Source organism: Thamnophis elegans, chromosome 2, assembly GCF_009769535.1.
Source record: "Thamnophis elegans isolate rThaEle1 chromosome 2, rThaEle1.pri, whole genome shotgun sequence".
NCBI classification, from domain to species: domain Eukaryota; kingdom Metazoa; phylum Chordata; class Lepidosauria; order Squamata; family Colubridae; genus Thamnophis; species Thamnophis elegans.
Genome location: NC_045542.1, coordinates 149,892,643 through 149,919,925, shown reverse-complemented (window position 1 = coordinate 149,919,925; position 27,283 = coordinate 149,892,643). Strand labels below are relative to the sequence as shown.

General features: G+C 45.0%; 2 protein-coding genes across 5 annotated transcripts in view; one reads left to right on the top strand and one right to left on the bottom strand.

Moving 5' to 3' along the window:
• The window catches only part of LOC116503304 (zinc-binding protein A33-like), a 902,198-nt gene that overhangs the window by 278,983 nt on the left and 595,932 nt on the right, over positions 1-27,283 (bottom strand). The gene's annotated exons all lie outside the window — the stretch shown is intronic.
• The window catches only part of LOC116503297 (mediator of DNA damage checkpoint protein 1-like), a 42,070-nt gene continuing 16,082 nt past the window's right edge, over positions 1,296-27,283 (top strand). For 2 of the 4 annotated variants that reach the window (XM_032209612.1, XM_032209610.1), the window contains exons 1-7: positions 1,296-1,380; positions 1,677-1,804; positions 7,351-7,824; positions 10,845-10,941; positions 18,199-20,174; positions 20,915-21,010; positions 23,652-23,744. In XM_032209612.1, coding sequence (XP_032065503.1) covers positions 1,370-1,380; positions 1,677-1,804; positions 7,351-7,824; positions 10,845-10,941; positions 18,199-20,174; positions 20,915-21,010; positions 23,652-23,744 — 2,875 coding nt within the window. In that variant the 5' untranslated portion in view covers positions 1,296-1,369. The remainder of the gene's footprint in view (positions 1,381-1,676; positions 1,805-7,350; positions 7,825-10,844; positions 10,942-18,198; positions 20,175-20,914; positions 21,011-23,651; positions 23,745-27,283) is intronic. The other 2 variants (XM_032209613.1, XM_032209611.1) reach the window with 1 other exon arrangement.

The following is a 27,283-nucleotide window of genomic DNA, read 5'->3' as shown; positions in this document are numbered from 1 at the left end:
TGTGGTGTGTGTGGGGGGAGTGTGTGTGTGTGGGTGTTTTTGTGTGCATATGGATGCTATTGCGCTCATGCGCTCGCATTTTTGGCACCTAACAACAAAAAGGTTAACCATCACTACTGTAGGCTATCCTGATTCCCAGGCTTGGTTGAGCCTTATAATGATGTAAGCTTCCTAGGTGCAATGTGGTGAGTTCAGTTGCTAGATGGGTAGAGGGCTAATCCTACTTTTGTTGGATCTTGGATGAGGGCATTTCCCTATGAATAGACCTAGCTATCTCTTTATCTCTTCAGTGAGGACATCTGCTGTGGGCTATTGAAGAGGGCGGGGAGTGAGTTTCTTGCCTCCCTTTTAGGGGAAATATTCTGCCCTTTTAATATTTCCTAAGATATTTCATTTTTCTAGGAGAGGGGTGGCTGCTAACTTCCTACAGTTTTTTTAATACTTTTTTTTTTAATAGTTAGCCGCCCAGAGTCATGAATTTCAGGTAGGTGGTAGAAGGATGGATGGGGTGGAAGGAATATCTGCAAATGGTAAAAAATGCAATCCTGTAATTATGTGCCTATACAACTTCATATCTAACACTGCCAACTTAATGAGGATGATGATGAGGCAAATGGGGATCTTCAGAAACAAGCTTTAGCTAATCTAATTATAAGTATAAGCTGAACTGCAAGCACTTATTCGGGAGAAACATAAACGGGTGGACAAAATTAGGGGGGAAGTGCAAAGTCTCCATTATTTCATTTAAGGAAGTCTGGGGTCTCCCCTTTGAAAAGGATTTGAATTAGAAAATTAAATGAACTTTTGCATGCGAATTGCAAACGTATGGCTTTTGCTTCTGGCTGGGAAAAAAACAACCCAGGGACACTTAGCATCTCTGCTGCCACCCACCGATCGTTCGGATTTTGGGGCCCAGATCTGGCATTTTTACTTTCTAGGGTGGCAGTCGAAGCCTTGCCGTAGATCGCTGCATTTCGCGCAATATTAAACAATATTATTTCCTATGAACGGCACCGACATCCGCTTTGCGGAGCGAAAACAGATGGTATAAAACTTAGATAAGGGAGGCTAGACTTGAAACGCAACTCTATGATTGTCCTCCGGAGTGGATGATGATAATACCCTCTGGCCTGGCGCTTCCCCTCTCTATGGTCATTTCCCCCTGGGTCTTTCATTGGTTCTTGGGACAAGCGGGGACCGTTTACTCTCCCGTCTTCCAGGACTCGAATGGTCCAATCAAGAGAAGGAAGGCTTTTAAACGGCAGCGGAGTGGACGAATGGAAACCCTTCCTGCCCAGAGAGGTAGGGCGCGTCCAGAAAGAGGGATCGTCGTCCTTCGCTTTTAGGGTGCCCGGAGGAGGGTGCATGTATGCAAGGAAGGTAATTTCCCCCCATCTCCTTTTCTGCTTTTAGCTGAGGACTCCTTTCCCCGGCTTCCTCGGAGTTTAATCTGAAAAGGGCTGCTGCGGCTTTAAGGCTTAAAGGGCCATGCCTCCCTTAAAAAGTTGGCTCCCATATAAGGTGGGGAGGGAAACCAGGAATTGGGGGCATCGCCAAGATTGGGGAAAAGGAGCAATGCAAGGAAGGGAAAACGACGATTCGGATGCAATAAAGCGGAGCGGGGAAGGTTTCCCCTCTGCAGGAGAGAATAAAGTCCTTTTTTTTTTCAATTGCAGGATGGAACAAACTCAGTTGCTGTGGGATGGAGAAGGCGACTCCACGGATGGGTCTGATGCTGCAAGGGAGACCCCTAACCCGGTGGGGCGCCTGCATCTGCTGAGCAGCAAGTATGGCCCTGAGAAAGGTAAGCGCTTCTGGAACTGCCTCTGCTTCTCCTTAGAGCTACAAGTGACTGCTGGCTTCCAGGTTTGTGGAACTACAAGTCCCAGGTTCTCCAAAGCAGTGGTCACCAACTGGTGGTCTGCGGGAAAATTATTTGCCTTCTTTATATTGCACTAAATACTATTTTTGGGGACGCGGTGGCTCAGTGGCTAAGATGCTGAGCTTGTTGATCCGGAAGGTTGGCAATTCATTGGTTCAAACCCCTAGTGCCACGTAATGGAGTGAACTCCCATTACTTGTCCCAGCTTCTGCCAATCTAGCAGTTCGAAAGCACGTAAAAATTGCAAGTAGAAAAATAGGAAATATCTTTGGTGGGAAGGTAACAGTGTTCCGTGCGCCTTTGGCTTTTAGTCATGCTGGCCACATGACCACGGAGACGTCTTCAGATAGCGCTGTCTCTCTGCCTTTGAAATAGAGATGAGCACTGCCCCCTAGAGTCGGGAACAGCTAGCATATATGTACGAAGGGAACCTTTAACTAAATGCTATTTATCTTTGTTAAAAATTCATATTAGTGGTCCGTGGGATTTAAAATTATGAATGTAATGGTCCCTGAGGTCTGAAACATTGGTGACTCCTGCTCCAAAGCCACTCCAAAAGACAAGACGAGAAACACTGGATGGAAACTAATCAAGGAGAGAAGCAACCTGGAATTAAGGAGAAGTTTCCTAACAGTGAGGGCAATTAACCGGTTGAACTGTTTGCCTTCAGAAGTTGTGGGTGCTTCAACACTGGAGGTTTTTAAGAAAAGACTGGACACTTGTCTGAAATGGTATAGGGCCTCCTGCTTGAGTAGGGGGGTTGGGCTGGATGACCTCCAAGTTCCCTTCCAACTCTATTCTGATTGATCACTCCGGATTCATATTTACTGATATGAAAGTGCATTTTGCTGTAGAGGCATGATGACGAATCTGGCACGTGTGGCACGCAGAGCCCTCTCTGTGGGCATACAAACCGTCACCCAGGTCAGCTCCACTGCGCATGTGCGTGTGCCTCCCGCTGGCCAGCTGATTTTTGGGTCTCTGACGTGCATGCATGGGGTGTGGGGTGCATGCGAGGGAGCGGAGGGGGGGTTCCCACGTGCATGCACAGGAGGCAGGGGGAGCGCAGGGGGCCACACCACACACCCCGCGGCCCGTTTTTGCTCCCAGGAGGCTGCAGGGAGGCCTAATAGGCCCAAAATGGGATCGGGTGTGTGTGTTGTGCACACATGCCCAGGGGGAGCATGGTGGGGATTTCGCACACACGCTGCCTTGTAGATGCGCATGCATACTTTTAGCATGCGACAACCGAAAGGTTAGCCATCACTGCTGTAAAGTTTGCGCTCCCTTCCTAAGCCACGGTCTGTAGTAAGCTATGATACAATGTCGGCATATCACATGCTTGCTTGTTGCTATTTGGGATAATAATGGGTTCTTGGTATTCTCTATGCTTGCTTCACTTCCTGCAGATCTTTCATTACCAGGCTGCATAACTTCATCAAGGTGTGGAGGAGTAGTGGTAGGCTGTTTGCATATAGAAGCTTGCCCTGCCATCTGTGATAGGGTATTATTTCTTGCTTGACTGTTTTTGGGATGATGGGACGTTGTTTGAGGCCGCTGCTAGTTCCGGGTAATAAAATGTCTGCAAAAAAACAACCAAGCTCAGAGAGCACCAAAGTTCCCTCATTTCAACCTCATTTGTTTCTTCTTGTTATCAGATATTTACATTACGGTTCATAACAGTAGCAAAATTACGGTTGCATAGTAGCAGCGAAAATAACTTTATGGTTGGGGGTCACCACAACATGAGGAACTGTATTAAAGGGTCGCGGCATTAGGAAGGTTGAGAACCACTGATCTAAGAAGTCTCTGGGATTTTTGACCTGGCTTGGTGTAAGATGTCGACAGCTTCCTCGATGAAAATGTATTAGTATGTTTGAAAACTAAGGAATCTTCATATGTTCTGGCTCCCAGTTTTCATGGATGTGTTTTTCTGTCTATCTCCCCCCCACAGAAATAAGACTTACTTGGTTTTCTTGGGCTGTTGGCTTTTTTGAGTTTGTTTGGGATCCTTTAGATAGATTCTTGTGGTCTATAAGCTATCGTGGTGCCTGGGAGTGTACTAGTTTCAGAGTTGTTTTCCATATATGGCAGAGATCCTTTTCATCAATTGTCTAGTAGTGGTTTTGTGGATAAATCACATTTTGAGGAACCCAAAGGTGCTTTTTTTTCCCCACAAGGCAACTGGACTTTCTTGTTTTTTTCTTTGAAGACATTTTTGCTTCTCAGCCAAGAAGCTTCTTCAGCTCTGAGTGGATGGTGGGGAATGGAAGGATTTATATTCCTTGCAGAGACAGCTGGTCATTTTCCTTCTTTAAGCTGACCAGATGCCTGCAGTTTTCATGGGGAGATTTTTGAAGATGGTTTGCCCTAGCCACCTGGGTTCTAGGGAAGAGAGTCACTGGCCCAAAGTCACCCAGCTGGCTTCTATGTCCAAATCAAGATTAAAAACTCATGGTTCCCCAGCTTCTCTTTTAGCAATCTTGACTTAGATCAGTAGTAGTCAACCTGGTCCCTACCGCCCACTAGTGGGCGTTCTAGCTTTCATGGTGGGCGGTAGGGGTTTGCTGTAACTCTGTTTTATAAAGTTTATAAAGTAAAGTTACTTCCCTACTTTATAAATCACCATTACTGTGGAACCGGTGGGCAGTTAGAAAATTTTACTACTAACAGAGATACAAAAGTGGGCGGTAGGTATAAAAAGGTTGACTACCCCTGACTTAGATCAAGCCAACCCACATTTCTACATAGCTGGCCTTTCGTGAGGTTGCAAGGAAGGATGGGAATTCCTCATAATCATTCTTTTACTTTATAACTAAGCAATTGAGCAAACCTGCCTTGATGAAAGCCTGGTAAGATTTCCCTAGTTTAAATTGGGGATGGGGGAAAATTTGAATATGTATTTATTTATTACTGTATTTTCCGGCGTAAAAGGCGACTGGGTGTATAAGACGAACCCCTATTTTTCCTATTAAAATATAGGGTTTGGGCTATACTCGCCGTATAAGACTAGCCCTCTTCTGAGGCACACCAAATAGACAGTCAGCCTCTATTTCATTTCCAGCACCTTACTGAACCAGGTGGTTTTTCCTTCTAATACTCCCCTTCCCCAAACTGGACCCCAGATGAGTCAGGTTGGCTTCTTCTGGCGACGGAGGTGAGGTGTGGGGGGGGGAACAGGCTTCAGTCCAATTCAGGCCGAATATCCGAGACCTGCATCGCTGCTTTGAAAGCAAAGGCAGCTCCGGGCCACCTTTCGTACCCAGAGGGCTTTCCCCAGCGCTTCAGAGATAGAAGCATCTTCCCTGCCCAGCAACTCTTCCTACCGCCTCAGCTGACAGAAGAAAAAGGCAGGAAGCCAAAGGAAATGCCGGGACGCCCGCTCCCACCAAACAGAGGGTTTCCTCGCTCGAGGAGAAGTGAACGGCCCACAAACTGCTAAGGCTACGAGCATTGCCTGTATTATAGGGCTTCCCAAGCTACTAGATGGATTCTGTCTCCTATATGCCCGAAAAACAGAATATGAAGCGCTATGCCAGCTTTTTTTTTTTAAGCTCCCCTAATCCTCTGCCTTTTTCCGGAGTCAAAAGGTTGTCAAAAGGTTGCAAACATTGATCATATGACCTTTGGACACAGCAACCATCATAAGTTTGAACCAGTTGCCAAGCATCTGAATTTTGATTCCCTGACCATGGGGGATGCTACAAAGGTTGTAACTCTGAAAAAAATGGTCAGAAGTCATTTTTTTCCAGTGAGGAAGTAAGTTTGAATGGTCACTAAATGAACTGTTGTAAGTGGAAGCCCACCTGTATCTTCCAGCTGTATTGTGTCACGCAGGTCCCAAAAGCAGATCAGGAAAGACTGTTTTGATTACCTATGGAATTCCACTGTAGGAAAAAGTTCAGCTTGTTCCTTTTTAATCCCTGGCCCAGCTCTCCTTGCCTATTATTTCAGTCACCAAACATTTAATGCGAAAGCAGGCCCCGCCACAGACACCAACGTCGCGCAACACAGGAGACCTGACTACTAAATTAACGTGATTAAGGCAGCGGGCTGTGCAGGGGTGCACGCACGTGTCTGCCTGTGTTGGAATTTCAGCACAAGAGCTACACACACACATACACACACACAGAAATGCTCTGTAGACAGAGCTGCAGTGCAATCCTGCATGAAGCAACCAAGGCTCTGGTGTCGCCTTGGCCAGTTCCTTTTCGAGCCTCAATAGAGAGTGAGAAAGGGCCAAGCTGGGTGGGAGGAGGAAAACATCCAAGTCCTACGCTTTCCAAGGGCGCCCCTCCTTCTACTGCGCCCCTCTCTGGGCCCACGAGTGCCCCATTTTCCCTACTGGGCCCTCGCAAAGAAGACGGGGTTGGCAAAACACGAGAGGGACCACCAGCAGCGGAGCACTCCGAGCCGGTACCAGCAGCCAGCCCATTGGCTCCTCCGCCTGCTAGCAGCAGCGCGACAGCCCAGCCAGGCGGGGAGGCAGTGCTTGGGTCCCTAAGTGCTTGGCAGGGACGGAGTGGAGGAGGAGCGAATGGCGAGCTGAGAAGGGAGGCCAGTTTCCCCCCACCCCAAACAATCTCATTCAAATGAACATGTTTTTAATCAATGTCAATATCGTTTTTTTATTTTTTTATACACCGGTTGATGGGTTGTTGTTGTTCTTTGGTATGGTTTTTATATCCTGCATATAAGACAACCCCCGATTTTTGAAATAATTTTTTGGGGTTAAAAAGTCATCTTATACGCCAGAAAATACGGTAATCACGTTTATATACAGCCATCCTTCCCCCACAAAAGTGTCTGGATGGTATACTCACATAGTACTGAATATAATATTTGATTTAGATATTCAAATAGAACAACAAATATCAAAGAATATAAAAAAGTCATTAAAATTGAATATATGTGTGTGTTTATACATACACACACATATATTCAATTTTAATGACTTTTTATATTCTTTGATATTTGTTGTTCTGCCCATGTGTGTATGTATTTTTAATTTTAATGACTTTATATTCCCATGATTGCTTTTATGTATTTGTTCTATTTGAATATCCTATTCAAATAGCATGTTTGTGTGTGTGTGTGTGTGTGTGTGTATGTGTGTGTGTGTGTGCAAACCCTCCTTCTCATGTATGACTTTTATATCTATTCCTTTTGGACATCATTGATTTTGCTTGAATTATTCACTTGATTTAACCATTTGCTTCAGTAAAACTAGGTTTCTGCAGCAACCATGAAAGTAGGAATATTGCCATGGGGAAGAATCAACAAAATCAAGATGGCGGCCACCGCCAAATCAAAGCCCCGCCCCCTGTCTATGTCCATTGCGATGCAGTTTTAAAGGGGTGGGTGGGCCTTTGATCACATATTTGTGGCTGTTGTCTTGAATTTTTTGTTTGACACTTCTGCAGGGAAGTAAAGAAAGATTTTCTCCATATGATCTTTTCTCTTCCTAGATTTCTGGATCTACCCTGGCGAGAACACCATTGGCCGCTTGGAAAGCTGTCACGTCTGCTTGCCTGCCAACTCAGTTTCCAAAGTGCACGCGGTGATCGAGGTGCCCTCCTCTCACGGCCCCCACCTTTTGTATGATCAGGGCAGCTTGAACCGGACTCGGCGCCAGCGAATGAACTTGATCCCACAGGTCCGGTACAGCCTCCAGGATGGGGACACCTTGCTCTTTGCGGACGTGGGATGCCAGTACTTCATCCTGGTCCCGGAGGCTGATTATGACTCCCATGATGACTCCATGGCCGTGCCACCGACCCAGGGGAGAGTGGAGGCCAGTGCGCTAGTCATTGAGGAAACGCCTGCGCCAGGCAGGAAAATAGGCTTTGGGCAGGTTTTGGTCCAGGATTCTGACAAGGAAGAGGAAGGGGAGGAAGTGATCAATGGGACAGGAAGCTACCTGCACCACGCATCAAAAGATGGTAAGGAATCTCTGCTCAGAGTGGGGTCTTTGCTCTTCCAGCTGTAGGACCTGCATTACAGGTATTCCTTGATTCACAACTCTTCGTTTAATACAATACAATACAATAGCAGAGTTGGAAAGGACTTTGAAGATCTTCTAGTCCAACCCCCTGCCTAGGCAGGAAACCCTATACTGTTCCAGACAAATGGCTATCCAACATCTTCTTAAAGACTTCCAGTGTTGGGGCATTCACAACTTCTGGAGACAAGCTGTTCCACTGATTAATTGTTCTAACTTGTCAGGAAATTTCTTCTTAGTTCTAGGTTGCTTTTCTCCTTGATTAGTTTCCACCCATTGTGTCTTGTCCTGCCATCAGGTGCCTTGGAGAATAGTTTGACTCCCTCTTCTTTGTGGCAACCCCTGAGATATTGGAAGACTGCTATCATGTCTCCCCTAGTCCTTCTTTTCATTAAACTAGACATACCCAGTCCCTGCAACCGTTCCTCATATGTTTTAGCCTCCAGTCCCCTAATCCTCTTTGTTGCTCTTCTCTGCACTCTTTCTAGAGTCTCCACATCTTTCTTTACATCGTGGCGACCAGAACTGAATTCAGTATCCCAAGTGTGGCCTTACCAAGGCATTTTAAAGTGGTATTAACACTTCACGTGATCTTGATTCTATCCCTCTGTTTATGTAGCCTAGAACTGTGTGGGCTTTTTTGGCAGCTGCTGCACACTGCTGGCTCATATTTAAATGGTTGTCCACTAGGACTCTAAGGACTGGTCAAAGTTACAATGGCACTTAAAACAGTGACCTGTGACCATGGTCCATACTTACTACCATGGCAGCATCCCCATGGTCACATAATTTACATTCGGGTGCTTGACAATTGGTTCGTATTTATGATGCTTGCAGCATCCCAGTGTGGCGGTGTGGTCCATGTGATCCACCCTTTTGTGGCCTTCTGACAAGCAAAGTCAATGGGGAAGCCTGATTCACTTAACGACTAACTTAACGACTGCAGAGATTTATGTACTTAAGTCTGGCAAGAAAGTTCATAAAATGGGCAAAAGCCACTTAACTGTCTCGCTTAGCAGCAGAAATTTTGGGCTCAATTGTGGTCGTCATTCGAGGACTACCTGTGTTAAATTCATCAACTAAAATAACCAGGTCTTTGTATGCGAAGATATGCTTTGATTCTTTGGAGAGCAAAAAAAAACCCCGAACCCTGAATGTACGATTGACTCATAAATCATCTTTGTGAGAGTCCAGGCGTTCATTCTGTGATTCCTGCCTTTAGGAAAAACATAAGAAGTTCTTAATCTTTGTGAACTACATTTGAAAATTGAGTTGGAAAGGTTTCCTGGGAGGGCAGGGAATGTCCTGGACTTTGTGTCTTCTCTATTTCATTCCTGTTCATGATTGATAACACATAAAATAATGAAAATATAAAGCCTGGAAGGCGAACCTATGGCACACGTGCCACAGGTGGCACTCAGAGCCATTTGTCAGGGCATGCGAGGCGTTGAGTTCATCCTTTTTTAAAGCCATTTTTCGCCCTCCCCAGGCTCCAGAGGTATTATAGGAGCCTGGGGAGGGCGAAAAGAGCCTCCCACCCCCGGAGGCCCTCCGGAGGCTTCAGGAGCTTCCCTGAAGCCTCTGGTGCACAAAAAAACGGCCCTACGGGCAAACCGGAAATTTGGGAAACAGAGTTCCGGTTTGCTCGTAGGGCCGGTTTAAGCCCTCCGGAGCCTTCAGGGAAGCCTCCTAAAGGTCCCTGAAGCCTCTGGAGGGCCTCCAGGGGGAGGCAGCGGGGGGGACTGTTTTCGCCCTCTCCCAGGCTCCTATAAAGCTTCTGGATCCTGGGGAGGGTGAAAAAAGCATGCAAAAAATGGGGGGGGGGAGAGTTTCCTTTCATGCACGCATGCGCACTGGGGGGGGTCGTGCATTGCATTATGTGTGTGGCACGCCTGCGCACGACCCCCCTGCAACCCCTCCCCCATGGCACGCGAGCCAAAAAAGGTTCGTCATCGCTGATATAAAGCATACAAGCAGTCCTTGACTTATGACCAGCCACTTAGCAACTGTTTGAAGTCACAAAAGATTCTGGTAAAGGTACTTACGACCCGGTTCCAAAGTTACAATGGTTGTCCCCTCCTCTCCCGAAGCCACATGACCACATTTTTTTTGGGGGGGGGTTCAGCATCCAACCCACATTTATGGCTATTGGCAATGTTTCCATGGTCACTTGACTGCAATTTATGACGTTGTTGCTGAAAATCGTTGTTTACTTCTGTTTCCAGCAAAAAACAAACAAACAGTGAATAATGGGTTTGTTTTATGACCACAGTGTTTGCTTTGTGACTACTACAAAAGTCTGTTGTAAAATTGGGTCAGTCAGATTATTTAGCATTTGGGAAATTAGTGGATCAGTCACATGATGACCTGCTTTACAACTGTCACAACTTAAGGTTGTATTTTCCAAGCTCAAGTTGCAGTCATAAGTCTAGGATTTATATTTGAGAGATGGGCAACCATATCATCATCATCTTTTAACGACCCCTAAAACCTTTGCGGGGTGGAATCTGGGCAACTGAATGGAGCTAGCAGAGTGTTTAATGGCCGGATGCCCTTCCTATCGCCAATGCAGAGTTTTGTTCAGCAGATATATTCTCATTGTGCCCAGAGAGAGAAATATCTGCCTGTACCTAGGATTGAACTCACAGCCCCTGATTGTGAGGCGAGAGCTCTACCTCTAGGCCACCGTACCACTCCGTGGGGGAAGCCATATATATTGATTTAAATTAACCTTTTCACCAGAGAAGATGCTGTTTAGACCAATTAATATGTGTTTTCCCAATAAACTTAAGAAATGCGTATAGAAAGGCAATTGATGTGGCATGAAATTTCCCTGTGAAACATTTTCCTGTATTTTCACCCCACCGTCACTGCTTTGAACACGTTTAAAGTGAAGATAATAGAAAATGCTTTAAATGCTGATATTTTTTTCTTATTTCCATCTTTCTTCTTTACCAACAGAGTCTGGTTGCTCTAACAAAAATGGCACAGGAGAAGGACAAGCGAGTTTGGCTTCCTTTGGTGTCTCCTCTCTTTCAGCTACTGTGGTGCCTGAAAGGTAAGTCATCATGTAGCAAATTCCTTGGTGTTAAAACACGGAATATATTTGCATTTTCAAAAAGAGTGAAAGGCAAGAGTCATAGGTAAAGGTAAAGGTTCCCCTCACACATATGTGCTAGTCATTCCTGACTCTAGGAGGTGGTGCTCATCTCCGTTTCAAAGCCAAAGAGCCAGCTCTATCCGAAGACGTCTCCGTGGTCATGTGGCCAGCATGAGTCAATGCCGAAGGCACACGGAACGGTGTAACGGTGGTTACTATTTTTCTACTTGCATTTTTACATGCTTTTGAACTGCTAGGTTGACAGAAGCTGGGACAAGTAACGGGAGCTCACGCCATTATGCAGTGCTAAGGATTTGAACTGCCAACTTTTCTGATGACAAGCTCAGCGTCTTAGCCACTGAGCCACCACGTCCGAGAGACATTATTTAGGGACTAAATAGCAGTTGGTTGGTTCACACAATGCACTTGAACAAAGAACATAGAATAACAGAGTTGGAAGGGACCTTGGAGGTCATCTAGTCCAACCTCCTGCTCAAGCAAGAGACCTTGTACCTTTTAGACAAATAGGTGTCCAGTCTCTTCTTAAAAACCTCTAATGCTGGAGCATCCACAACCTTTGGAGGCAAGCCAGAATTGTTTTCACTATCTGGAGTTTTTCTCCTTAGTACTATGCAGGCTTACGAATTAAAGTGAAATAAGAGGCTAAATTTAAGCCTGACAAAACACATTACAACTTAGCATGTTGTAAACACCGCCTCACTCTATTGTGGGAAGAGTTAGATTAATCTGGGAAGGATTAATCCACATCTCTCCATGGTTAATACATCATGGCATTTCTACTTTTTATATATATATATAAGAATTTTTTATTTTTGAATAAACACAGACAAACAAAACACAAAAAACACCACAAAACCATCTTCCATTACAGATTGTAGAAAGTGTGTCAGTTGGTTACAAAAAACTTTTGTGCATTCCTTCCACAGTCACCACCTATAATTCATATCAAGTAATATATTTTAAATAAAATATATTTATATATATATATTACTATCATCATACCTCAACCTTCATTTGACTATAATTGTTTTTACGTCCTTTTATATAAAATATTCCAAAATTTTCCATATAAACCACATAATGGCATTCTAAAATTTACCACATAAACCACATAATGGCATTCCGTTAACTGTTTCCATTATCATCCAGTGACATTACATATATATTACATGTTGTAAATAAAAAAATGATTATATTTAATAACAAAGTTTCTAGACTTCCTTTCTTAATCACTGTTTACAATTTATATCCAATTTCCTTTTATCAAACCAGTACATACATATATATACACATACATACATACATACATATATATATATATACATCATTTTTAACTAAATTTGATTTAATTTTTTATTATAAGCTTTCATACATAACAGAATTTCTAAACTTCCTTTCGTAGTCACCATTTGCAATTTATATCATATTTCCTCTTATCAAACAAATACATATGTATACATTGTTATCATTATCAATTATTTATCTAACTATATCCATTATCACTTCATTTTTTACATAATGCTCAAAATTTATTTGACTAATTATTTTATTATAAGCTTTCATATATCAATCTGTGTCTTTCCAGTAATAGTGCAGTCTTATGTCTTTTGGCATTTGTGGGATTAGTCTTCTGGTTGTTTCCTTAATAAGATTTGTATGGACTTCTCTTCGCAACTTGTTGCTTGTTGCATATCTTATATAATCTCGAAACCTTCCATCTGCTTCTTTAATCAGCTTATCTTTGGTTATCAATAGTGCTTCTGACAAAATTTCTCTCCTTAGATCCATCAATTCTTCTCTTTTTTCTTCTTCTATACTTTGAAATCTGGGGTAGAGTTCTTGTCCCTCTATCTCCCCTTTCCACATTCCACTCTTCCCATTTCCAACCATGCTCAGTTCACTGTTGGTATCAACAATTATCTCGTCTCTTTGTTCATTTTTTCCTTCAGTTTTTAGGACTCTAACTTCCACTTTTTCCATTTGATGAACATCTTCAATTTTTCCATCAAATTTTACTGTTTTACAATCTGTTTTCCAATCTCTTCTCAATTTTCTCTGTTACTTGTAATAATTTTTGAATTTCAAACATAATCTTTTGCAATGTTAAGCTTTCTTTTTGATGTTGTGCCATTCTTCCAACTGGTAAACACTGCCACTCTAGCATTCAAAACGTTTTATTAGATTTGACGCAAGTTCATTTATAATCTTTCAAAACAAGGCTTTGTTTTCACTTCTCTCCAGCTGTCAACGAAGCTCCCAACGAGCACCTGTATAAACAACCCATGCTCTTTTTCTTATCACTCTCTATAAACAAGCTGAAGAACCTTGAAGTGCAAAGTCAAAATGATCAAAGTGAAAAAAGAAAGGGCAATGTTTCCAGGACTCAAGCCTCCAGCCTCCAAGTGGCAGTGTTATTTCCTTTCCCTCTGATAGTACAACCCTCTTTGTATTCCTTTTATATCTTCTTTATATTCCAGGCTTAAAAGAAACAAAATTCTTAAGTGAAGCAAAATAGAAAAAAAAAACCCATCCAAATCAGTATTATAAAAATAAAGAAAAAGATTTTAATCCATAGGTAAAAAAAGAAGTAGAAGAAGAAAAACTAATCCGTTCGCTTTAAAAAATAGGAAATATTTGCAAAAATTCCATCCATAAAAGAAAATTTTAAAAAGATAACACACTGTCCAATGTAGCTTAATTTCGCTGCTTATTTTCTTCTGTTTTCAAATTTAATTTAGCTTTAATTTTTTTTGGGGGGGGCAGTCTCTTTTATAACAATAAGATTTCCTCACCAGATGGACACACTTTCTCTTTCCACTTTGCTCCTGTTCCGGAGCTGTCCCAACTTCAGCATCTTTTGGCTGCACTTCTGTCACCGGCAAGAAGAGATTCTCTTGGATCAATCAGGGACTTTGCGATGTCCCTGAGATCAGCAAGACATACTCTTCCCTGTCACCATCTCTTCAGGACGGTTTAGGTCCAAAAGGACTGTCCAGCGGCAAAAGTACGGACCGCGATCTCGGAGCTCCAAGATCGCACATCGTGTCATTGCGACGTCACCTCCTATCTTCTCGACATCATGGCATTTCTCCTTAACTTCATGCGTAGTACAGGTAATCCTCGACTTACAATGGCTCATTTAGTGACCCGTTCAAAGTTACAACGGCTCTGAAAAATATGACTTATGACAGTTTTTCACAAACACGACTGGGTTAATGGGGAAGCCAGATTCACTTAACAATTGTGTTGCTAAGTGAACAACTGGAGTGATTCACTTAACAACTGTGGCGAGAAAGTTCGTCAAATGGGGCAGAACTCACATAACAGTAGCAGTGGGGATTTGGGACTTAATTGTGAATTGTTGTAAGTCGAGGACTGCCTGTATGTTACAATCTCTGCCATTGTGAAAGGCAGTCACTGAAGAATCTGGCAAGGGAATGCCTCATAAATAATCACTCAGTGAGTCTTGGGTATCTCGTAGGTAAATAAAACCATGGATAATTAAATGATATTCAACGGATAACTAAATGCAGGAAGATTTGAAATCTATAGTGCTGAGTTATCTCTAGACCCGTGATGGCGAACCTACAGCACAGGTGTCATGCAGAGCCCTCTCTGCGGGCATGCAAGTTGTCTCTCCAGCTCAGCTCTACTGCACATGCGTGTGCGCACCTCCTGCTGGCCACTGGTTTACAGGTCTCTGCTGTGCATGGTGGGGGCATGCAGGAGATGTGCATGCATGCACAGTGGCACGTGCGGGTCGTGCATGCATGTGCGGGAGTGGAGTGCACACGGGGGTCAGGCGTTTATGCAGGGGAGTCACGCGGATATGCGTGAGGGGTACATGTGCACGTGTGGGGGGAGCGGGGGAGTCACACACTCACTTTTCGCATGCAATGACAAAAAGGTTGGCCATCATTGGCCATCACTGCTGTAGACCTTGCTGCAGTGGTGGGTTTCAACCGGTTCGTGGCGGTCCCTGCGAACTGGTTGGTCAGTGAACCTGGAAGTAAGTAACTTCCGGGAACGGCGAAGGGCCCAGCCGCCCGCCCGCGCTTCTTACCTGGTTTTGACGAGTTCTGCGCTTCCACGCATGCGCAGGATGCATATAGTGCCTGCGCGATCCTCCAGGAGCAGCTGGAGCATCGCACAGATGCTAGTACACATGCGTGCACTGTGCGCGTGCACGAGGACGCCGCCGGCCCCGTTCCAACCGAACCGGTTGGAACGGGGCGAGAAACCCACCCCTGCCTTCCTGGTAGGAGTTGCGATAATGGTTGCAGCCAATTTAGATGCCTTTAAAGAGGATTGGGAAAGTTGAAGGAGGATTAAGTTATCAATGGCTTATTTATGACTGTTTCCAGCCTCCTGAACCAGAGGGGGCCGGTCTTTAAGGTAGTTGCTAGGTAGCAACAGCAGATGGGAACTTCTGCCTTCCAATCACACTGCTTGCGAGCATCCTTGGTGCATCCAGATGGTGTCAAGCTGACCAGGTAGCCAGACAGGAAACATGGCCAGATAAGCTTATTCTGCTTTATTGTATTTGGGGAGTGCGACGGCTCAGTGATGAAAGACAATTAAAGATGATCAAAGGCAATTAAAGATGCCGAGCTTGTCAGCTGGAAAGCTGACAGCCCGAATCCGAGCGCTGATGGCTGATGGGGTGAGGTCTCCTCCTTGCCCCGCCTTCTCCTGACCACCTAGCACTTCGAAAGCATGGCAGTGCGAGTAGATAAATAGGCACCATTTTGGTAGGAAGGTAACAGCGTCCTGTGTCATGACCATGTAAGTGTCCTCAGACAAAGTTGGTTCCCTTGACTAAGAAACAGATTGTTAGGCCTAGAAGCCATCTTTTACATTGCCTGCCACATTTTCAATGCTGTGGGAAAATAGGAAGGAGATTATATGGAGTAGGGAAGATATATATCTAAATAACATTCCTTTCTCGCAGAGGCAAGGACATCTTGCCCTGCACCTGGAATGGTGTGACTGGGAAGCATCTCCAGTTGGGACGGTACCTGATTGGATATGTGGATGCTGGACAGGGACTTGGACTTTCACTTGGGTGGGGAAAACCTGGAAACTTTCAGATTTGGGTTTTCCCAGATGTGCCAATATGACCTCTCTAATAAAATGGAACTTTGAGAAACTTCAAGCCTCGGAGTCTTCTTTCGTTGGGGTGTTACTTGGAACCCTGACGTTGATCAGCACTGCCCCCTAGAAGCAGGAATCTTTACTACACCTTGGATGAGGTGAAATGTCTTCAAAGAAAAACCAGAAAGTCCAGTTGCCTCTTGGAAAAAAAGCACCTTTGGGACAATAGTTGAGTGTTGTATAAAATGCCTCCAAAAGCATTTCACATCAAATATATAAAATATTTATAGTCTGTGCAGGGAACAAGTGGTATCTTTAAAAAAGTATCTGCCTTTCAATCATCAGCAGGATGGAGATCTTGATATCTTAGTCCCTACTAAAAACAAATCAGACACTCTTTAAAAATAATATCAAAACTATTTTGGATGTTTGTTCAACTGTTTAAAACAGTGGTAGTCAACCTTTTTCTACTTACCGCCCACTAATGGTCTTTCTTGATGGAAAAATTTCCTTACCGCCCACCAGTTTTTGCGCAAGTGCGGAACATGAGCATATTTCTTTTTTTTCAGACATGGGTTCTAAATTTGTTTCACAATTTAATAACTACTTTTACTCTTACGTTTTGATCTGCACTCCACGCAGTGCTTTTTCCCCTCCTCTTTTCCCTTTTATTACAAACACCAAAAACAATGCTGTATTAGGTGCCAATTTTTATTAAGTGTCACCATCAAAACAAAATTCCTTTTCCTGCCTTCTTCTTCTTTACCTTTCTTATAGTATTTCACTATATCAAGGATCTCTTTTTTCCTTTTTTTATTTTCTCCTTCTTCTTTCTTTACTTATTTCTTTCTTTTATTTTATAAGATAACAAAACTTAATTTATGAGCCAGACTAAACACTGCTTACTCTCCTCCTTTATTTTATCCCCTTTTCTCTATTTTTCTTCCTTTTTTTGTTAATTTTTTTTATCTTTTCCTTTTTATCTCCTTTTTTTTACCTTCCTTAGGGCAATGTACAAAAGTAAGGCTGAGCTAGTTAGCCCACTTATTATTAGCCAACAACAATTCTCTCCTGCCTATAACTTTTCTTTCTCCTATTTTGCAACTGCTCTCCTCCGCTTTATTTTATAAGATAACAAAACTTATCTGCCTGTCCCTGCTATCAGTTTCCACTCCTCCCCTTCCTCTTCCCACGTGTTTGCTTGTTTGTGTGCACGCGCACATTGGTTTATTGATGTGTGCACTCACTCAAAAGGAGGTTTTAACCTCCGAAAAGGAGGTTTTAACCTCCGAAGTCCCTACCGCCCACCTGAAATCCCAAAACGCCCACTAGTGGGCGGTAGGGACCAGGTTGACAACCCATGGTTTAAAATATGGGATACCAGGTATTGTAATCTACCCCACCAAATGGATACCAGATTGGAAGTAGAGCTCAATTAATACAGGTTGTCCTTGACTTATGACCGTTCATTTAAAACCAGTTTGAAGTTACTGAAAAAAAAAGTTACTGACGTACAACCCATCCTCAAAGTTATGAGTGTTGCAGCGCCCCCACGCTCACTTGATCATTTATTTGGGTGCTTGCCGACTGGCTCACACTTATGACAATTGCAGCTCCCTGTGGTCATTGATTGTGATTTGTGACCGTTCCAGTCAATGGGAGAGTCGGGTTTACTTAAGGATGGTGATGATTATCTTCACGACTGCAACAAAAGTCATAAAATTGAGAGTGGTCATGTCATACCTCATTTCATTATCCCAATGCTGCTTATCAATACATTTTTCTGGTTCCAGTTGTAGTTATAAGAGCCGTGATGGTGTAGTGGTTAGAATGTAGTATTGCAGGCTGACTCTGCTCATTGCCAGCAGTTTGATCCTGACTGGCTCAAGGTCGACTCAGCCTTCCATCCTTCCGAGGTGGGTAAAATGAGGACCAAAATTGTTGGGTGAATATGCACTGTGAAGCAGTATATAAGTATTGTTATAAGTTGAGGACTACCTGTATTTTTCTAATTAGGAGAATAGTTCCAGATAGCAGTGTAGACAACTCCAGTTAATTGCCGTGAGCTTAAATTGTTCTGCTTTCTGTTTTTTTCTCAAGTGATGATGAAAATGGAGACCCTCCCGTTGGTGGCTCACCCTGCCCTGCTCTGCGCCTTTCCTTTGAGAGCCAGGAGGCCGAACGGAGCCCCGTAGAGGATGGTGGTAGTCCTTCCTCCAACAGAGAAGACTGTGGAGAGCCCATAGATGAAGAGGAGGCAGCTTCTGCAGAACATGGCCTGGTGGAAGGCTTTCATTTGGACAGCGATACAGATGTAGAGGATGAAAACCAAATGAGTCGCATCTCTGAAGTGCCAGCATCGTTGGACCCGGAAAAAAGGGACAGGGCCCCAGAATTGGACCCTGACACTGATCTGAATGAGTCTTCACTGGTGGCTCCAGCTGTCCATTGTCCCCAAACCCCAATGGAGCTGGGCAGTGATACAGATGCGGAGGAGAGCGTAGAAAGCCCAGCTGTCTCCAGATTAAAGCTCCCCTCTGCTTCTATGGAAAAAGAAGAGGACGACACCAATGCGGAAGCAGAAGTGGAGAACCCAAGTGTTGTTTGTCCAGGAAAACATGAGCCTGTTCCCCCAAAAGAAGGTGCCTTCAAACAGTTGGAAGACAATGAAGATAACGCCCAACTTGGCGGGAGAAAGGATGATGATAATACAGATGTGGAGGAAGATTTGGATAATCCAGAAAGTGGTGTGAATACCCTGCCTCCCACTGTCCATAAAGATGTTGACACTGATGCGGAAGACTCATCTGTCAAGGGAGAGACTCCAAGTAGGACCAAGAACAATGGAGTTGGTGGACACAGTGATAGTGAAGATGTTGACACAGATGTGGAAGACTCATCTGCCAAGGGAAAAACTCCAAGTAGGACCAAGAACCATGTAGTCGGTGGACACAGTGACGGTGAAGATGTTGACACAGATGTGGAAGACTCATCTGCCAAGGGGAAAACTCCAAGTAGGACCAAGAACCGTGTAGTTGGTGGACACAGTGACGGTGAAGATGTTGACACAGATGTGGAAGACTCATCTGTCAAGGGAAGGACTCCAAATAGGACCAAGAACTGTGTAGTTGGTGGACACAGTGACGGTGAAGATGTTGACAGAGATGTGGAAGACTCATCTGCCAAGGGAAAGACTCCAGGTAGGACCAAGAACCGTGTAGTTGGTGGACACAGTGACGGTGAAGATGTTGACACAGATGTGGAAGACTCATCTGTGAAGGGAAAGACTCCAGGTAGGATCAAGAACTGTGGAGTTGGTGGGCAAAGTAATGGTGCTGATACCAAGGAAGAAACAATTAAACCCCAGCTGGAGAATTCAGAAGATACTTGTGCTCAGAGGACCTGTTCTTCAAGTGGTAAGGAGAGCAGCACAGACATGGAAGAGGTTTCCCTCAAGAAGATTGAGTCAGGCGGTCATAGTGTCAGCGAGAGACACGGTGATGTGGTTGGGGTGACAAAAAATTCTGAGGTTGAACTCGAGATGAGTTATGAAGATAGTGACAAATCTCCTAGGGACTTTGACAAGAAGGAGCCCTCGCCGAACCCTATGCAACCCAACCTCCCCATGCTCTTTCTAGGTAGTGATACAGATGAGGAAGAGGAGGCAGGTAATCCAGATGTGGAATCAAAGAAGCGCCCTCCAGTCTCTGGTGCAGAGTCCAGCAAAGGAAGTAGAGTGAGCTGTTTGGGGGATTCAGATGTTGGATCTCGGGAAAAACCACCCGACCAAGACAAGGACAGTGATATTAATGAGGAAGTGACATCTGTGGGTCATGATAAATCGAGGGCTCAGGACAGCGATACAGACACGAAAGACGTTGCTCCATTTTTACTAAGAAAACCCCTAGAAGTGAAAAGCTTCCAGATAATAATCCCAGGGAGATCCCAGGTGGAAGGAGAGCCGTTGGCTTCCTCCGCAGTGGGTATAGGAGGAGCCTTCAAACCTCGTGAAGACAACGAAGACACAGATGCCGAGAGAGAGGAATCCTATTCAGCAGATGAGAGCAACACCGATGGTAAGGAGAAAGGGAGGAGAGAGAGAGAGAGAAATTTCAAGTATTGTTGTCCCCATAATGTCTATGGAGATTCCCAATTATCCAGATCATGGTTGTCCCAAAGATGCTTTTTCCAAAAGACAACGGGACTTCCTTGTTTTTGTTTTTGTTTTCTTGTCGAAAACGTTTCGCTTCTCATCCGAGAAGCTTCTCCAATTCTGGCAAGCCAGGGGCAAAGCCAAGAGCAGCTCTGGCAAGGTAGAACTGAGGAAGCTTCTTGGATTGTTTCAGTTGCGGTCGTAACTCAAGACTACCTGTAGTTAGAAAGGCAGCGTGCACCTTATAAAATAATTGTTGGTATATATGTCAATGCATTAAATAGTAACAGAGGTCACACTCTTTTGATGTTTTTAAAAAAATAACAAATGGTGTCATCTGACTTCAGATTACTCAATGAGTTCTTTTGGGATTTAAAGTTAACAAGAGGAAGAGAGAAAAGGAAAGGAAAAATATTTGGAATTTTATACTGGGCACAAAACAACTTCAGAAAAATATGCCCAGATTGTTCCCTCTGTTTGAACAGAGTCTCATTCAAAGAACGGCAGGTTCTAGATATGTTTTTCAAGCCATTCCATTGTTCAATTGCTTGTTTTCTGCTGCTGTCTGGTATGTAGGAAATGCTGTTTGAATCCATCTTTACTCAAGACTAAGCACAAGATGTACATGGTGCATTTCTTTCCACTGTTTCCATTTTTTTTCAGATGAGCTTGATGTGTCCTTGCAAGCTACACAGTGTTACCTGTCGACTGAAAGCACACCGTCTGGACCTGAAAAAGCTGGAGGTATCACAGCTACAGGTAAGAAACATTGCTGAACTTCTGGATCATCTGGAAGAGAAGAGACCTAATGGGATAAAAGCCAGGATGTTTGGTTCCTTGGGTTTCGGTGGCAGAAGAACTGACTTAGGCCAGGAGCTGTAGTTTTAAAGCCCTGTGCAAATTATGAGTTGCTTATGTGGGATTTACTAGAAGCAAAGCCTCATCTAGTATCGGTGGAACAGAATGGACATTAATCATAAGGGTGATCCATGGTTTTTGGGAACATGCCATCAGTACAAATAGAAGATTAAAAGAAAAAAGTTGATAGGGAGAGGTTTAAACATTGAGAAATGGGTTGAGGATGAGAGCAATGGCTAACTTGCTGTGATGGCTGCAGGACTACCTCTGAATTTTTGATAGACATGGATTCATCATGGAAGAGAGTTATTAGCCCCAAGTTAAGGATTTCGTACACTCTTTGGGTCAGACATGGAGGGAAACTAGATGCTCTGACCTGCCTCCGTCCATCATGTTCCTAAATGGTTGTCCCAAAGGTGCTTTTTCAGGAGGCAACTGGATTTTTCTCGTTTTTTCTTTCAAGGCATTTCGTTTCTCATCCTTGTCTTCAAAGAAAAAAAAAACAAGGAAGTCCAGTTGCTTTCTGAAAAAGCACCTTTGGGACAACCCTGACCTGGATGACTGGGAATCTCTACAGACTTTCCTAAATGGTAGTCTGCAAACCATCATTGAGATACTAATAACGGAGAATATTTTGTTAAAGTTTGCAGCAATCCATCCGGCACACGAATAATTCAGCTGGATTCATTTATATAACAAACTTCTTTATATACAATGCCATACAGAAGAAGCCAGAACTCAGAATTTAGAAGTCCATAATCCATAATCACAAAAGCTATAGAATCACAGAAGCACACACACGCACGTGTGTGTGTGTGTGTGTGTGTATGTGCGTGTATGTATGTATCAGGGGTGGGATACGACCGGTATGCCCCGGTATGGGCGTACCGGTGCCTGCTGGGAGCACCAGGTACCGTTCCTGTACAGTGCTCCGGAGGGCCCACCTGCCCGCCCGCGCTCCTTACCTGTATTTGAGCTGTTCGGGGATTCTGCGCATGCCCACGCTGAGCAGCTGGAACGTTGCAAAAGCGTCACAGAGCGTTGCAGGCGGTAAGTACTCATGCGTGCACTGCACACGTTCATGTGGTGGACGCTTGGCTCCATTGCACCGTACTGGTTGCACCAGGACCCAGAACCCCTCACTGGTATGTATGTATGTATATACACACATACAGATCAGTGAACCTAAGCCGTACCCAGTCTCCGAGCCATCTGGATCACCAAACAGTCCCCATTGGCTGACCTGTTACCATGTCTATTCCAATTCATGAACCCTAATATACTGTCATATTCGTAGCTCAGAGTTGACATGAGGGGTCCATGGTGCTCTCTTGAGCTTGCTTGTTTTCTTGCAAACGTTTCATCATCCAAACTAGGTAACATCATCAGTGCTAGTCTAGGCATTCGTGCAGGAAGAAAAGTTGCTCTTTGGTGGAAATGTGCCTGCAGGCAATTCTCCCCCCCCCCCCCCCCATTTGTGTGCTGTCTGAAGTGTTTGACGCCCACAAGTGGCACTAATAAAGGAGAATATTTGTAGCTCAGGGTTGATATGAAGGTCCCTGATGCTCTCTGAGCTTGCTTGTTCTCTTGTAGACTTTTGTTCCCTAAACTAGGCGACCTTATCAGTGCTAGTGATGATTGCAGTGATGACGTTATCTAGTTGAGTAATGAAGCGTCTAAGCAAATAACCAAGCTCAGGGAGCACCAAGGACCCCACAATCATTGACATTTCTGGAATGTGTGGGGAGCTTTTGGAACAGCAGTTGATGAATCACAGTTCGAATTGGAAGTTCAGTTAGAAAAGGTTTGGTGACTCCTGCATTCTTTATTTTAGCTTTCTCAAAACGGATGGGGGCTATTTCTTTCCTGTCTGTGATTTAGAATTTCTGGAATACACTTGGTTGGCTGATGCATGACACAGAATTCTAGATTAGAAGTACCCCTATCCTGATCCTCCAGAAAAGGGGTGTCAAAATCGGTTTCATTGAGAGCCGCATGAGGGTTCTGTTTGACTTTGGGGGGCTGGAGTGGGCGTGGCAAGGGTTAGCATGGACAGCTCGATGTCACTTGTGTTGGAGGAGCCTGTGATAGCCCAAGCGTTCTGCCAGTGAAAACGGGATCCCAAGCTCCGTTTTTGGCTGCGACAGCCTCCTGCAACCCTCTGCCAGCGAAAACTGAGCTTGGGAGTTCCACCCGTGGCCCGCATGAACTCTGTTTTTGGCTGTGATGGCCTCTTGCAACCCTCGAAAACAGAGCTTGGGAGGACCACATGCGTCCCTCCCCAGCTCCATTTTCTCTGCCAGAGGCACTATGGGTTGGTCCTCTGCTGTTTCAGAGCAGCCCTGCAGGCCACATCTAAGAATCCCATGGGCTGTATCTCGCCTCTGGGCCTTGATTTTGACATCCCTGTTCCAGAACAATTCTTTCTTTCCCATGACTTATTTGTCAAGTTCATAATAGGCATGGAAATGTAAATTAATTAGGGCATCTTTTGGAAACCTCACATTATTATAATATGGGTTTCTTTCTTCCATTCCCTAAGTATCAGATTCCGATTGTGCTCTCGAAGAGGAGCCCACTCAGTCCTTTGACTTCAGCCCACACTTTTTACCCACTAAACATCAATTCAGGAATGGTGAGTTTCCCTTTTCCAACGAGAGGAGATTTTTCCATGATGGGATTTGTTGTCCAGGGCTAACCTGGATGACGGTGAAAAGGGGGAATGTACATTCTTTTAGATTTCGTTACTTGCATTGAATTTGGACCATGATCTATTTTTTTAAAATAGTTTAATCTCTTCGCACTTGCCCCAAATCTCTCATTTGTTTACTGTATTTTTCAGAGTATAAGACACAAATCTGGCTGCATCTTATACACTGAATACAGCATTTTTGGCCTCCTGAAAACCTGCCACTTTTACAAAAATAGCCATGCATAGCCTTTCGGAGGCTTCCAGAGAGCTCCTGGGGTCTGGGGAGGGCTAAAATGAGCGAAAAATGGGCCATTTTTTGCTCGTTTCCCCGCCCCCCCAGCCCCAAAGGAGCATTCTACAAGCTTCCTAAAGGCTATGCATGGCCTTTTTTTGACAAAAAACAGGCCCATTTTCACGAAAAATGTGCCGTTTTTGGAGGTCTGCAGAGTGCAAAAACTTTTTTGTTTAATTTGCCTCTTCAAAAATGGTGCGTTTTATACGCCGAAAAATATGGTATCTTTTCGTTGATTGTACTTGAATATTCTTGAATAACTTTTTAGGATCTGGTCACATTTTTTTCAAAATCACGATACAGGTAGTCCTGACCCAATTGAGCCCAAAATCTCTTTTGCAAAGAGAGACTGTTATTAAGTGAACTTTGCCCCATTTTATGACCTTTCTTGCCACGGTTGTTAAGCAAATCGCTGCAGTTGTTAAATTAGTAACACGGTTGTTGAGTGAATCTGGCTTCTCCACTGACTTTGCTTGTCAGAAGGTCGCAAAAGCGGGAGGTCATGTGTCCCTGGGGTGCTGCAACTGTCATAAATATGAATCAGTTGCTAAGTGTCTAAATTTTGATCATGTGACTATGGGGACCATTGTAAGGGTGAAAAAAGGATCACAAGTCACTTTTTTCAGTGCCGTTGTAACTTCAGTCACTAAATGAGTTGTTATAAGTCAAGGACTACCTGTATTCTAAAGCAGCTATATCTGACAATTCTTTTCTAGAATGGGAATGTCCCAGAATCAGGGAGAAATTATTTATAGTGAGGTTTGTTCAGACACCGTCCTCTGTTTCTAATACTCTCTTTTAAAAATGTCTTTGCATAGTTGAACCTTTCCAAGTTTTCTTAGAAAGCAGTCTTGGGAAAAGAAAAAAAAAATTAGAGGAGGGAAAATTATTGTTTATGGGTTATCCAGGCATCCTGGATTTTTAGAAATATAATCAAGAGCATTTCGTATCAGCAAATGTATTTTGGTATTTTTTGGTATTTATTGTACATTTATAGGCCGCCCTTTTCCCTGAGGGGACTCAGGGCGGCTTACAATAAAAGGGGAAGGGGAGTGTAGGACAAATACAAAAGAAATGTGAACAAGAATAAATTAAACAGTAAAACACAACATTCATTCAACATTCGGGAGGGGCGAGAGTAAAACTTATCCCCAGGCCTGACGGGCTAGCCAGATCTTGAGGGGTGTGCGGAAGGCCTGGACGGTGGTGAGGGTACGGATCTCCACGGGGAGATTATTCCATAGCGTCGGAGCCGCAACAGAGAAGGCTCTCCTCCGAGTAGTCGCCAGTCGGCACTGACTGGCGGATGGAATACGGAGGAGGCCAACTCTATGCGACCTGATGGGACGCAGGGAGGTAATTGGCAGAAGGCGGTCTCTCAAATAGCCAGATCCACTACCATGGAGCGCTTTATAGGTGGTGAGTAGGACCTTGAAGTGCACCCGGAGATCGACAGGTAGCTAGTGCAGCTCACGGAGGATCGGTGTTATGTGGGCGAACCGTGGTGCGCCCACGATCACTCGCGCGGCCGCATTCTGGACTAGCTGAAGTCTCCGGGTGCTCTTCAAGGGCAGCCCCATGTAGAGCACATTGCAGTATTCCAGCCTGGAGATCACAAGGGCTCGAGTGACTGTTGTGAGGGCCTCCCGATTCAGGTAGGGCCGCAACTGGCGCACCAGGCGAACCTGGGCAAATGCCCCCCTGGTCACAGCTGAAAGATGGTGGTCAAAAGTCAGCTGTGGGTCCAGGAGGACTCCCAAGTTGCGGGCCCTTTCTGAGGGGTATAAATTTTGTCCCCCCAGCCTGAGTGATGGTACGTTGGTCAAATTTTTGGGAGGAAAACACAACAGCCACTTGGTCTTGTCTGGGTTGAGTATCAGCTTGTTTGCTCTCATCCAGTCTTTAACGGCCTCAAGACCCCGGTTCATCACGTCCACCGCTTCATTGAGTTGGCACGGGGTGGACAGATACAACTGTGTATCGTCCGCATATTGGTGGTATTTTATCCCGTGCCTCCGAATGATCTCACCCAGCGGTTTCATGTATATGTTAAATAGTAGGGGGGATAAGACCGACCCCTGCGGCACCCCATAAGTTAGGGGCCTCAGGGACGATCTCTGCCCCCCCACCAACACCGACTGCGACCTGTCCGAGAGGTAGGAGGAGAACCACTGCAAAACAGTGCCGCCCACCCCTATCTCCCGCAGTCGTCGCAGAAGGATACCATGGTCGATGGTATCGAAAGCCGCTGAGAGGTCAAGGAGAACTAGGATGGAAGCATGGCCTCCATCCCTAGCTCTCCAGAGATCATCGGTCAATGCGACCAAAGCGGTTTCTGTGCTGTAACCGGGCCTGAAGCCAGACTGGAAGGGGTCAAGATAGTTAGCTTCCTCCAAGGTACGCTGAAGCTGGAGAGCCACCACCTTCTCAACAACCTTCCCCACAAAGGGGAGGTTGGAGACTGGACGGTAGTTATTAAGGACAGCTGGATCCAAGGACGGTTTCTTCAGGAGGGGTCTCACCACCGCTGTCTTAAGCGCGGTGGGGAAGTACCCCTCCCGAAGAGAGGCGGTAACAACCGCCTGGATCCAGCCTCGTGTCACCTCACTGCTGCTGGCAACCAGCCAGGAGGGACACGGGTCCAGTATACAGGTGGAGGCGCTCACAGCTCGCATAGCCTTGTCCACATCCCCAGAGGCAACTTCCTGAAACTCAACCCAGAGATGGTTTGCCAAGTCTTCTCCTTGTTTCTCGGCTGGATCTACTGGAGTGGAGTCCAGGTCTGCTCGAAACCGGGCAACTTTGTCCGCCAAGAACTGGACATACTCCTCAGCCTTACCCTGTAAGGGGTCCCCCGTCTCCCTCCTATTTAGGAGGGAGCGGGTTATCCTAAACAGGGCGGCTGGGCGGGACTCGGCGGACGCTACCAAGGAGGCAATATATGTTCTTTTTGCTGTTCTTAGAGTCCGAATATACTCCTTGGTGCATGCTGTTAAAAGTGCCCACTTCGACTCGGACCTATCGGACCTCCACGAGTGCTCTAGGCGTCTCCTCCGGCGCTTTATCTCCCGGAGCTCCTCAGTGAACCAAGGAGGCCTCTGGGGGCCGCTGACCCGGAGGGGCCGTAGTGGCGCAATCCGGTCTAGAGACCCCGAAGCTGCCGAGTGCCAGGCAGCGACGAGGGTCTCCA